The sequence below is a fragment of the Aquarana catesbeiana genome, linkage group LG08 (assembly GCF_042186555.1).
Source record: "Aquarana catesbeiana isolate 2022-GZ linkage group LG08, ASM4218655v1, whole genome shotgun sequence".
In the NCBI taxonomy this organism is placed as follows: domain Eukaryota; kingdom Metazoa; phylum Chordata; class Amphibia; order Anura; family Ranidae; genus Aquarana; species Aquarana catesbeiana.
The window spans coordinates 153,435,559-153,447,208 of NC_133331.1; the positions used below are offsets into that span (position 1 = coordinate 153,435,559).

At 40.0% G+C, this 11,650-nt stretch overlaps 1 protein-coding gene across 2 annotated transcripts in view; it reads left to right on the plus strand.

Moving 5' to 3' along the window:
• PALD1 (phosphatase domain containing paladin 1) overlaps nt 1-11,115 on the plus strand; it is a 450,641-nt gene extending 439,526 nt beyond the window's left edge. For both annotated transcript variants that reach the window (XM_073596575.1, XM_073596576.1), the window contains one exon: nt 9,349-11,115. In XM_073596575.1, coding sequence (XP_073452676.1) covers nt 9,349-9,498 — 150 coding nt within the window. In that variant the 3' untranslated portion in view covers nt 9,499-11,115. The remainder of the gene's footprint in view (nt 1-9,348) is intronic.
• Nucleotides 11,116-11,650: the final 535 nt, after the last annotated feature.

Genomic DNA, 11,650 nt, shown 5'->3' on the forward strand with positions numbered 1-11,650 from the left:
CTTGTCTGCTTCACAGGATTTGAGTCAAAGGAATTCTGGTTGCCCTGGCCTGACCTAGGATAACTTCGTACTCCAACATTGTAAACATGTTGGCGGATGACCCATGGATCCTTCTCTATTGGTCAGACCTTCTGACACAAGGTCCAATCGTCCACTCTCCTTTACAGTTACTGACTTTAACAGTATGGCTGCTGAAGCCAGGGTCTTGAGACAAAGGAGTCTCTAGTTTAATAATTTAGAAGGTGACCTTAAGATTTAGCACAGAACATGGAAATCTTATTTTGATTGGTGTGAGGCTAAGAAACTTCATTCTCACAGACATGTCGTGGGTTGCATCCTGGATTTTCTCCAATCTGCAGTTGATCTTGGTCAGATCAAGGGTCAACTTTCGGCCTTTAACAGTTCTTTTTCAGAGACCGATTGCTTCACATTTCTTGGTACGTGCCTTTTGTGCAAGTTGTCCCGTGTATTGTTCCACAAGTCAGGACTCCTTGGGACTTCAACTTGGAAATTTCTGTATTGCAAAATGCCTTCCTTTGAACCCATCTATATTTCTTTAGTCCTTCTCACTCAGAAGGTTATTTTTCTAGTTGTCATTACTCCAACTCGTAGAGTTTTGGAATTGGCTGCTCTTTTCTGTAAGGAACTGTTCCTGGTGCTCCATCATGACAAGGTGGTTCTACGACCTTTGCCATCTTTTTTACCTAAAAACTTGTTGTGGATGGATGCATGGATATGACGATGCTCTTTGTCCCATGGTGTGGCTTTTTTGATATGGCTATTTTGTACAAGTTTTATACAATTATTTAAGAGCAAGAATTGGTTAATTGATAAACAGAGACCTAAGGTAACCCTGGAGGAGCTGCAGAGTTCCACAGCAGACACTGGAGTATCTGTACATAGGACGACATAAAGCCGTACGCTCCATAGAGTTGGGCTTTATGGCAGAGTGGCCAGAAGAAAGCCATTACTTTCAGCAAAAAACAAAATGGCACATTTTGAGTTTGCAAAAAGGAATGTGGGAGACTCCCAAACTATATGGAGGAAGGTGCTCTGGTCTGATGAGACTAAAATTGAACTTTTTGGCCATCAAAGAAAACGCTGTGTCTGGTGCAAACCCAACACAACACATCACATCAGCCAAAGAACATCATCCCCACAGTGAAACATGGTGGTGGCAGCATCATGCTGTGGGGATGTTTTTCAGCAGTCGGGACTGGGAAACTGGTCAGGGTTGAGGGAAAGCTGTATGGCACTAAATACAGGGATATTCTTGAGCAAAACCTGTACCACTCTGTGTGTGATTTGAGGCTAGGACGGAGGTTCATCTTCCAGCAGGACAATGACCCCAAACACACTGCTAAAGCAACACTTGAGCGGTTTAAGGGGAAACATCTAAATGTGTTGGAATGGCCTAGTTAAATCCCAGACCTCAATCCAATAGAAAATATGTGGTCAGACTTAAAGATTGCTGTTCACAAGTGCAAACCATCCAACTTGAAGGAGCTGGAGCAGTTTTGCAAGGAGGAATGGGCAAAAATCCCAGTGGTAAGATATGGCAAGCTCATAGAGACTTATCCAAAGGGACTTGGAGCTGTGATAGCCGCAAAAGGGTGGCTCTATAAAGTATTGACTTTAGGGGGGGGTTTGCACATTGACTTTTTCTGTTATTTTGTCATATTTGTTGTTTGCTTTACAATAAAAAAAAAAATCTTTAAAGTGGGCATGTTCTATAAGTTAAATGATGCAAATCCTCAAACAATCCAAGTTAATTCCAGGTTGTGAGGCAACAAAACACGAAAAATGCCAAGGGGGTGAATGCTTTTGCAAGGCACTGTATATTAAGGTAGAGCTATGGGCCAATGCAAAAATTACATATGCTGCAGTCACTCAATAGCATTGAACAGTTTTTGTTTTTCAGAATCCCCTCTGTAACTGTTTATCACCTGCTGATCCTGTCTGTGGAGCTGTTGCTTTACTACTTCCTTTAACAGGGTCATCTTGCTGTTCATTCTGCATTGAAATTGTGCAGCAGCATTGTCACATTGTGAACAGGGTAGTTTTATATGTTAAGCTTAACTACACAAACCAAAGTTTTTTCTTCTGTATCTGCTTACTGACTGCTATTACAGAGCTGAGAACTTCTCTGTTGTTTACAGTCTGTCCAAAGAAAATCTCTTCAGCTCTGGCCACACCAAAATCAGCATAGCTCTATTCAAGTCTAGCCTCCATTCAGACGCCAGTGCTAAAGAGATATTTTCTGACCTGCTGTAAACCGCAGACGAGGAAGCAGCTATACAGTTAAAGTGACTAAATAGCTGAGCGAAGGGGTAGTGCACATTAGATTGTGAGAAAATGTGGATGTAGCTAAAGTTTTTATTAAAGGTACACTTTTGCCTGGTACACACGGGCCGAATATCGGTTTCTGTTGAACTGGCCGACATTCGGCCTGTGTGTACAGCAGCCCGTCCAGCTTCTGTAGACTGGGCATGCCAGAAAAACATCTGCAGCCAATGGCTGCGAGTGCTGACCGTTGTGTTCTTGCGGGGGGGGCGGCAGTCCCCTGTCAGAAAACAATAGCTCAGCGGGGAGATCGCTGTACTAAAATTGCATCATTAGTACACCAACTTCCTCCAAAGCTCCTCGGTTTTTGTTCGTTCAGCCCATAGTGGAACCAGGCATTACACCTTAAGTAGGGGGCAAGCAAATTAAAGTCCAACTCCAGCTAAAATTTTAGTACTTCCACCTTTAGTGGATAGCTTGGCCTGCATGTAAAAGTTGGTGAAAAATTAAAAGTAAAAGCCTGAGACTTTAGAAAAAGTGATTGATGCTTAATGCTACCATCACAGGTATCAGGTAACCATGTACAGTTACCAGATTTTAAGATTTGACTCTATGCTGACCCATTAAAACCCAACTCTAGGCAATGTTTTAAAGATCCCAAGCAATTGTGAAAAAAAAACAGCGCTGCCTGCAAAACTCCAATCTGGTTCTTTCTCTGCAGTACTTTGGCCGCTAGATGTCATTTGTCCTGAGTCCTCCAGTTTCCACTAGCCATCCTCCAACAGGAAGACTGAGGGCGTACTGTTGTGAATAGGGCATCATATATCTGCCGTGAGGGGTGTCAAAATGGCACTCTGCACTGACAGTGTGATGTTGCAAAGAGTTGCATCAACATCACTGACATTGCGAGAAAACCGTAAAACCCAAAAAGATCTTGACAGGAATCTGGGAGCTGCCACCCCCTGACATGTTTTGATGATGTAGTCTCTGAGGCCCTCATCTTTAATTGGTTGGCCACTGACTTGAGACAACTGTGCATTTGGGTTGTAATGAAACCTAATATTAGCATGCTTGTGCTGGGACAGTAGTGCAAGATGGATGATGGCTCTTAATCTTTTACCTTCAAAAACAGTTAGTGTTACTAAACCCACAACAGTAAAATCAGTCTGTTTTACCAGTAAAGCGTGCTTGTTATACTCTCTGTGGAACCTATGGGGTTAATCCTCTGCATTGTGTAAAAAGGCTGCTTGATCCTGTATGCACAGATCCTCCTCCTCTTTAATTCCAAAACAATGTCCAGATAAGACAGCCTTTGGAGTCAGGCTGCACATGCTCAGTTTGGTGTGTATTGCTAGAGAGTTTTTTTTTTTTTTGGGAGAGTGCATGTGCTTAGCACAGGGCCAATCAGTGCTGTCCAGACAGAAGGTCTGCAGTCCTGGATCCTGATAGGACAGCTCAGTGCAGTGTGAAAACTTCCCCTACAAGCTTCACCAGGAACTGATAGAAGCCACAAGACTGCTATATACTGCTGATGAGAAAAGGTATGCAACAGTTTATATTTACTAAAAGAGTTGCATTTCCATGTCCTGTGTACTGTGGAAGACCAGATAAAGTCAATGCAGGGTCCTGGGTTTAGTAACACATTAACACATACAGACGTGTAGCTTATCCACTTGCTGTCTGCAATACACGTGTGTGTGTATAAATTATATACACGTTGCGGTTTGCAAGTGGTTTACAGGATTATGGCTGAAGCTATCAGCCATAACCCCGGTATTTTTTTATTTTTCAGCCGGAGGCTGGCTTTCTCATGATAACGCTCCGAGCAGCTTACCATTTCCACTGGTGCACCCAAGAAACGATACGACGATGCAGCCTAGATCGTCTTTGATCGCCTCTATGGGCTTGGAGGACTGAGGCAACATCATGATGTCACTTCTGGTCCAGAGTGGAAGTAAATAATTTTTTTTTTAAGCAAAAGATCAACTTTTTATTTTTTTTTGATCTTTTGCTTTTAAAAGTAAAGGAGAGATTTAGGGTCTTTTTGACCCCAGATCTCTCTATAAAGAGGACCTGTCATCCTTATTTCTATTACAAGGGATGTTTAGATTTCTTTTAATAGGAATAAAAGTGATCAAAAAAATAAATAAAGGGACTGTATAAAAAAGAAGCAAATGAATATGCAAGTCGCGGTGTTCGCACCACACCTGTGAGGTATCGCTGCGAATGGTTCAAGCGAGGTCAATACTTCTAGTGCTAGACCTCCCCCCTTGAAAAAAAAGTGTCGCCTATGGAAATTTTTAACTACTATAGTTTGTCGCCATTCCACAAGCATGACATGTTGGGTATTTACAGTGCATTTCAAACAAATAGAATAGCATCAAAAAGTTATTTTATTTCAGTAATTCAATTCAAAAAGTGAAACATATATTATATAGATTCATTACACGCAGATTGATATGTTTCAAGCATTTCTTTCTTTTGATTTTTGATGATTATGTCCTACAGCTAGTGAAAACCCAAATTCAGTATGTCAGAGAATTTGAATATTGTGAAAAAGTTCAATATTGTAAACGCATGATGTCACACTGCAATCAGCGAATTAACTCAAAACACCTGTAAAGGTTTCCTGAGCCTTTAAATGGTCTCTCAGTCTGGTTCAGTAGGTTACACAATCATGGGTAAGACTGCTGACTTAACAGTTTCCAGAAGACAGTCGTTGACACCCTCCACAAGGAGGGTAAGTCACAAAAGGTCATTCCTAAAGAAGCTGGCTGTTCACAGAGTGATGTATCCAAGCATATTCATGGAAAGTTTAGTGGAAGTAAAAAGTGTGGTAGAAAAAGATGCACAAGCAACAGGGATAACCACAGACTTGAGAGGATTGTGAAGCAAAGGCCATTCAAGAATTTGGGGAAGATTCACAAGGAGTGGACTATGGCTGGTGTCAGTGCTTCAAGAGTCACCACACACAGATGTATCCAGGACATGGGCTACAACTGTCACATTCGCAGAAGTGTCTTGCCTGGGCTAAGGAGAAAAAGGACTGGACTGTTGCTCAGTGGTCCAAAGTTCTCTTTTCGGATGAAAGTAACTTTTGCATTTCATTTGGAAATCAATGTCCCAGAGTCTGGAGGACGAGTGGAGAGGCACAGAATCCAAGTTGCACGAGGTCCAGTGTTTAGTTTCCACAGTCAAAGATAATTTGGGGAGCCATGTCATCTTCTGGTGTTAATCCACTGTGTTTTATCAAGTCCAAAGTCAGCACAGCCCTCCACCAGGAAATTCTAGAGCACTTCATGCTTCCCTCTGCTGACCAGCTTTATGGAGACGCTGATTTAATTTTCCAGGAGGACTTGGCACCTGCCCACACAGCCAAAAGTACCAATACCTGGTTTCAGGATCATGGTATCACTGTGCTTGATTGGCCAGCAAACTCGCCTAACCTAAACCTAAATCTGTGGGGTATTGTCAAGAGGAAGATGAGACTCCAGACCCAACAATGCAGATGAGCTGAAGGCTGCTATAAAAGCAACCTGGGCTTCTATAACACCTCAGCAGTGCCACAGGCTGATCGCCTCCATGCCACGCCAGATTAATGCAGTAATTCATGCAAAAGGAGCCCCAACCTTGTATTGAGTGCTATATATATAGTGCTCATACTATACTGTACATGGACATACTTTTCAGAAAGCCAACATTTCTGTATTAAAAATCCTTTTTTTATTGGTCTTATTTAATAATCTAATTTTCTGAGATGCTGAATTTTGGGTTTTCGCTAGCTGTAAGCCATAAACATCAAAATTAAAAGAAAGAAATGCTTGAAATATATCGCTCTGTATGTAATGAATCATTATGAGTTTCACTTTTTAAACTGAATTACTGAATTAAATTAACTTTTTGATGATATTCTAATTTTTTGAGCTGCATCTGTATTTACTCGGCGTAACATCATCTTTCATAAGTTACAAAAAAATTGTGGTGAATATTGTGTCTTATTTTTTTAAATTTATTAAAGTGAATTTTTCTCCAAAAATTGCATTTGAAAAACTGCTGTGCAAATACGGTGTGACAAAATTGCGCAGATTGCCATTTTATTCCCTAGGGTCTCTGCTAAAAAAAAAAAAAAAAAAAAAAAAAAAATATATATATATATATATATATATATATATATATATATATATATATATATATATATATATGATGTACAGTAATTGATGATGGTATGGATGGATGCCAATCAGTGCCAAACCATAATGCCTGCCAATCAGTGATGCCCATTGTGGGCACTGATTGGCATCCATTGTGGGCACTGATTGCATCCCTCGTGGTCTAGGGTGGCATACCTGGTGGTGACATCCCTGGTGGTCCAGTGTGGGCATCCTCGGGGGGCTGCACTGATAATCAATCAGCACAGACCTCCCCCCCCCCCGTGAGAGGAGCAGCCGATCGGCTCTCCTCTACTTGCGTCTGAGGAAAAGCTGATCAATGGCTCTTCCTGTTTACACTGTGATCAGCCGTGATTGGACGCGGCTGATCACATGGTAAAGAGTCTCCGTCAGAGACTCTTTACCAAGATCAGTGTAGCGGTGTGTCAGACTGACACCTCACCACCGATCGCCACGATGCGCGCCCCCTCGGGGGCGCGGCGGCTGTTATCCTGCTGGACGTCATATGACGTCCGGTCAGGAAATTGAAACCACTTTGCCGCCGTCATTTTGCTATATGGCGGGTGGCAAGTGGTTAAATAATTACGGAAGGCCCTATTCAAATTATGTGTTACATTAATGCAATGCAATTTTGATGTTGAGCTTTGAATGGGCTGGCAGCACACCTTAAAGTGATATACGCTTTAGCTTTAACTTCAACGCACAATAAAACAGAAACAACTTTTTTTTTTATCCACCACCAGTCTGGGCCAATTGTGACATCTCTCTCATGTAAAAATCAGCATTTTTTTGCTAGAAAATTACTTAGAACCCCCAAACATATAATTCTTAAAGCAGAGGCTCTTGAAAATGGTTGTAATTGCAATTTTATGTTGCAAAATATTTGGGGAAAAAAATACAATTTAACCACTTACAGAACGGAAGATTTTCCCAGGCCATCTTTTGCTATACGGCACTGCGTCACTTTACCTTACAGTTGCGCAGTCGTGCAGCGCTGTACCCAACGAAAATTAACGTGTTTTTTTCCCCACAAATAGAGCTTGCTTTTGGTGATATTTGATCACGTCTGCGTTTGTTTTTTTTTTGCGCTATAAACAAAAGTTTTATAGCATCTACAAAATAGGGGATAGATTTATGGCATTTTTTATTCCTTTATTTATTTATTTTTTTACTTGAAATGGCGGCAATCTGCAATTTTTAGCGAGACTGTGACATTGCGGCGGACAGATTGGACACTTTTTTGACACTTTTTTGGGACCATTGACATTAATACAGCGATCAGTGCTAAAAAAAAATACTGTAATTACTGTGTAAATGTCACTGGCAGAGAAGGGGTTAACACTAGGGGGCGATCAAGGGGTTAAATGTGTTCCCTGGGAGGTGTTTCTAACTGGGGTGATGGGACTGACTGGAGGAGGCAAGAGATCGCTGTTCCTAATCACTAGGAGCAGCAGATCTCACTCTCCTCCCCTGTCAGAACTGGGATCTGTCTGTTCATATTGACAGATCCCCGTTATGGCTCGGGTGGCCGGCGGCCACGTGCATCAGTTCCCCCCCACTGTGCATGCTATGGCTCTTAAAGAAGCCAACGTACCAGTACGTTGATTCATGGGAACAGGCCGACCTGCCGCAGTATGACGGCGGCTGGTCGGCAAGTGGTTAATGAATTTTAGTGCACACAAATGCAATATAATACCCAATTTTATGGTAAAATGTAAATTATGTTATGCCAAGTAAATAGATACCCAACATGTCATGCTTTAAAATTGCGTACACCCATGGAAAGATGACAAACTATGGTACCTAAAAATCTCCATAGATGACGCTTTAATAGCTTTTCCACGTTGCCAGTTTAGAGTTACACAGGAGGTCTGGCACTAGAATTAATGCTCTCACTCTGAAATTCGTGACAATACCTCACATGTGTAGTGCAATCCCTGTTTACATATGCGTGGGGGACAATATGTGCATTTGCATTGGAAGATGGGGCTGCTTTAAATTTCTTTTTTCATATTTACTTTTTTGAGACTGTACACTTAAAAAAAAAAATTTTTATTGAGGTTTATTGGTGTTACAAAGGATGAACAATATCCCTTGATAGCATGGGCTGTGACAGGTCCTCTTTATGGAGAGATCTGGGGTCTATAGACCCCAGATCTCTCCTCTGCCCTCCAAAGCATCTGATCACACTGAGATCAGTTTGATCAGATGCTTTACAAGCTGGTAATGGCTCGTAAACAAACAAACCAACACTGGAAGTGAATAAATCATCTGTGCTTCCAGTTTCTGACATCACAGAGGGGGAAGAACAACGTAAACTCCTCCCACTCGTCCTAATGCTACCAATGCAAAGTGGTTAAATAATGCAGCAAACATGTGGACCGCAGAGCTGGTGGATTGGCTTCTGCTGGTAACAGTGCATTGTGGTGCCATACTGTTGTAATCAAAAGTAAAAACTGCTATACAGGATACTATGTTGTTTGTTCACATCCTCATGTCCTGAGAGTATGGAGTGCAAGGTATGGCACAAAACTATCACCAGTACAACTCTAAATGTCTAAGGAATAAATGTCACTGGTGTGATCAGGTACATTTGGAAAAAAGTTAGCAATGTATTAAAATATTTTTAGCCTCTCTTTCTATATTTAATGAGAAAAATGCTAATTCTATCTGTTTAACTCTGTAAGGACAATAGAATTTCTCGTTAGGTCAAACAGTGAAAAATATGTAAATTTGAGTCACAGATAACTTGAACTTCAAAAATAAATGCTCACACTGAAAAATAATATTAGTGCCGACATTGCCTTGTTTTTAACTTGCTGTAGTTTCATAAAATTAGCTAATTGCACAATTATTTCACATTTAAGTAAGCATTTTTCATTTTATTTTCTGGCAGGTGGCATTCAAAGCTGGTATTTATGAGGTGCTCAATCAGCTGGGCTTCACTGAATTTGAGAATGTGGAAGAGCAGCCTTTGTGCCGGCTGCGCTATCGATGGCAACAGCAAAACATAAACTCTCTTCCCTTCCGCGGAGAATTTATTTAAGGCTACAAAACCTACTCTTTTCTGTCTTTCAAGGATAACGATTGCTTCCAGTCCACAAGAAACCATCAAACAAAGGCATCAGAAAATAAAGCCACTGTTTTCTGGGATTACTGTGATCACAATATATTTCCCAGAAATGGGCATGAAAATGTGCTATTTATTGGAAGAGACAGTAATGATAAGCACTGACAGAATGATGCACTCCAATAGCGAAAGATTAACCACCAAATGCATACATACTTTTTCTGTGCCATTTTTTGCCATGCATTAGTAGATTAATTCTTGTACTTTAACAGTTCTCATGTTGACGGTTTGAAATAAATGGAAGGGCTATGCTCTTTGTTTTATCTGCACAGAGAATATAACTGCTTAGGAGTGATCTTCTATCCCTTTTATTTTGTTAGTGGTAGAAAAATAACTGCAGTGTACTTTCCAATGCAAATAATACTCAGTAAATGTGTACTAAATATTTAAAGGCACAAATGCTGTTATGACAAGTAATTTTATAAAAAATATCCTGTTAATTAATTGATCAGACATATGTACAAATATAGTTTTGTTGACATGAAAGATATAATTTACACAAAGATGTAAACGTTAAAAGGAAAAAAAAAAAAAAATTAGCATAAGGCCCCTTTCACGCTTACTTGGTGTGGTTTGACTGCACCGCAGATGTAGCTCAGGGGTTTTGTGTAGTTTCTGCATAATAGAACTCTATGGGACAGCACAGCTAACCCACACGCAACCTGTGAGTGCACTGCGCCACACCCACGGTACGGTCAAACCGCACCACATCAGTGTGAAAGGGGCCTAACTGTAGACAAAACAAGTCATCTAGAAGCTCCCAATATATATTTTTTTACTTATTTTTGGTAGGTTGTGTTTTAAATGAACATTTTCTTCTATACTGTACATATGTTTTAAAAATATGAACATATAATTATATTGGTCTGGTAAAATATTATTTCAAGCCCATTCTTTTATAAAATAGTTACTGCAATAATGAAATATACTGTATATTGTCTACATTGTGAAGCTAATTATTAATTTCTAGAAGAAAGTAAACAGAAATGTCCTATTTACTATATAGAATGTTTAAGAAAAGGATTGATATAGAGAACCTTATTTATCAAGTGTTCAAAATAAGAACTGTCAGTCTTACTCACAACAACCAATCAAATTATTATTTTTGCAGAGTGAGAGGGTGAATCTGATTGGTTTCCATGAAGAAACCCAGACACTTTTTATATTGGGCTTTTTCACAGTAATTACTTAGCACTGCACAGTTATATTTTGTCATGTACTACACAGTATGCAAAGCAGTGTTATAAGATAAAGGGATGTGTGCTGCTTCCCAGGAAAACTGCTGTTTCCAATTTTTTTTTTGTTATTTTATTGTACCTCACTGAGGTATTTACCAGACCAGTAAACTTGATGCATGTCACTGTAACTGTTGGGTAGATTTTTACAGTCAAATTATCTGCGATCATGTGATAAAAACATCTTAACACCATGTTTTTTTGCATAGTTATAATATTTGTTGTTTTTTAATATTGTTAAATGTTTCAAAGTGGTTGGACTTCAATTTTTGTAATAAACGAAAACTGTTTTGCCCTATATGAACCTCTGTTGTTTTGCCCCATGTGTAATGTGTGTTCAACTTAAAGAGTAACTCTACTTTTGTTGAGAAAACAACAGTCTTCTCTGGGCAGTCAGTGTTAATTGCAAGGATTTTCACACACTTTGTTGCAGATTCTTATCTGTTCCCGCTGGAAGAAAAAGCTGTTTGTTCCACTTTGTGTGGTTGGATAATCAGCTCTTACACCTTCAATGTTCCAATGAGAAAGGTTTCAGTGTCTGCATCCCTTTAGAAGCGATTAACCCTTAGGGAGTATCACCAAAATGAAATTTGTAAAACCTAACTTGTATCTTAGAGCAGAGTTCTTCATCTAAGAAGCAGTTCTGTACACAGTTGGTGTACAGAATGCCTCAGAATGCCTCCAAGTTGTCATATTGCATTGGATTTTACAGACAATGATATTGCTGGAGTTTGAAAAGGAAAGGTCTTCCTGCAGATGCTATAGCCCCTGTGTGGGCTTACCAGTTGTCAATATTTCTTTTCTGAAACTAGAAATAAAATAATTGAATAAGA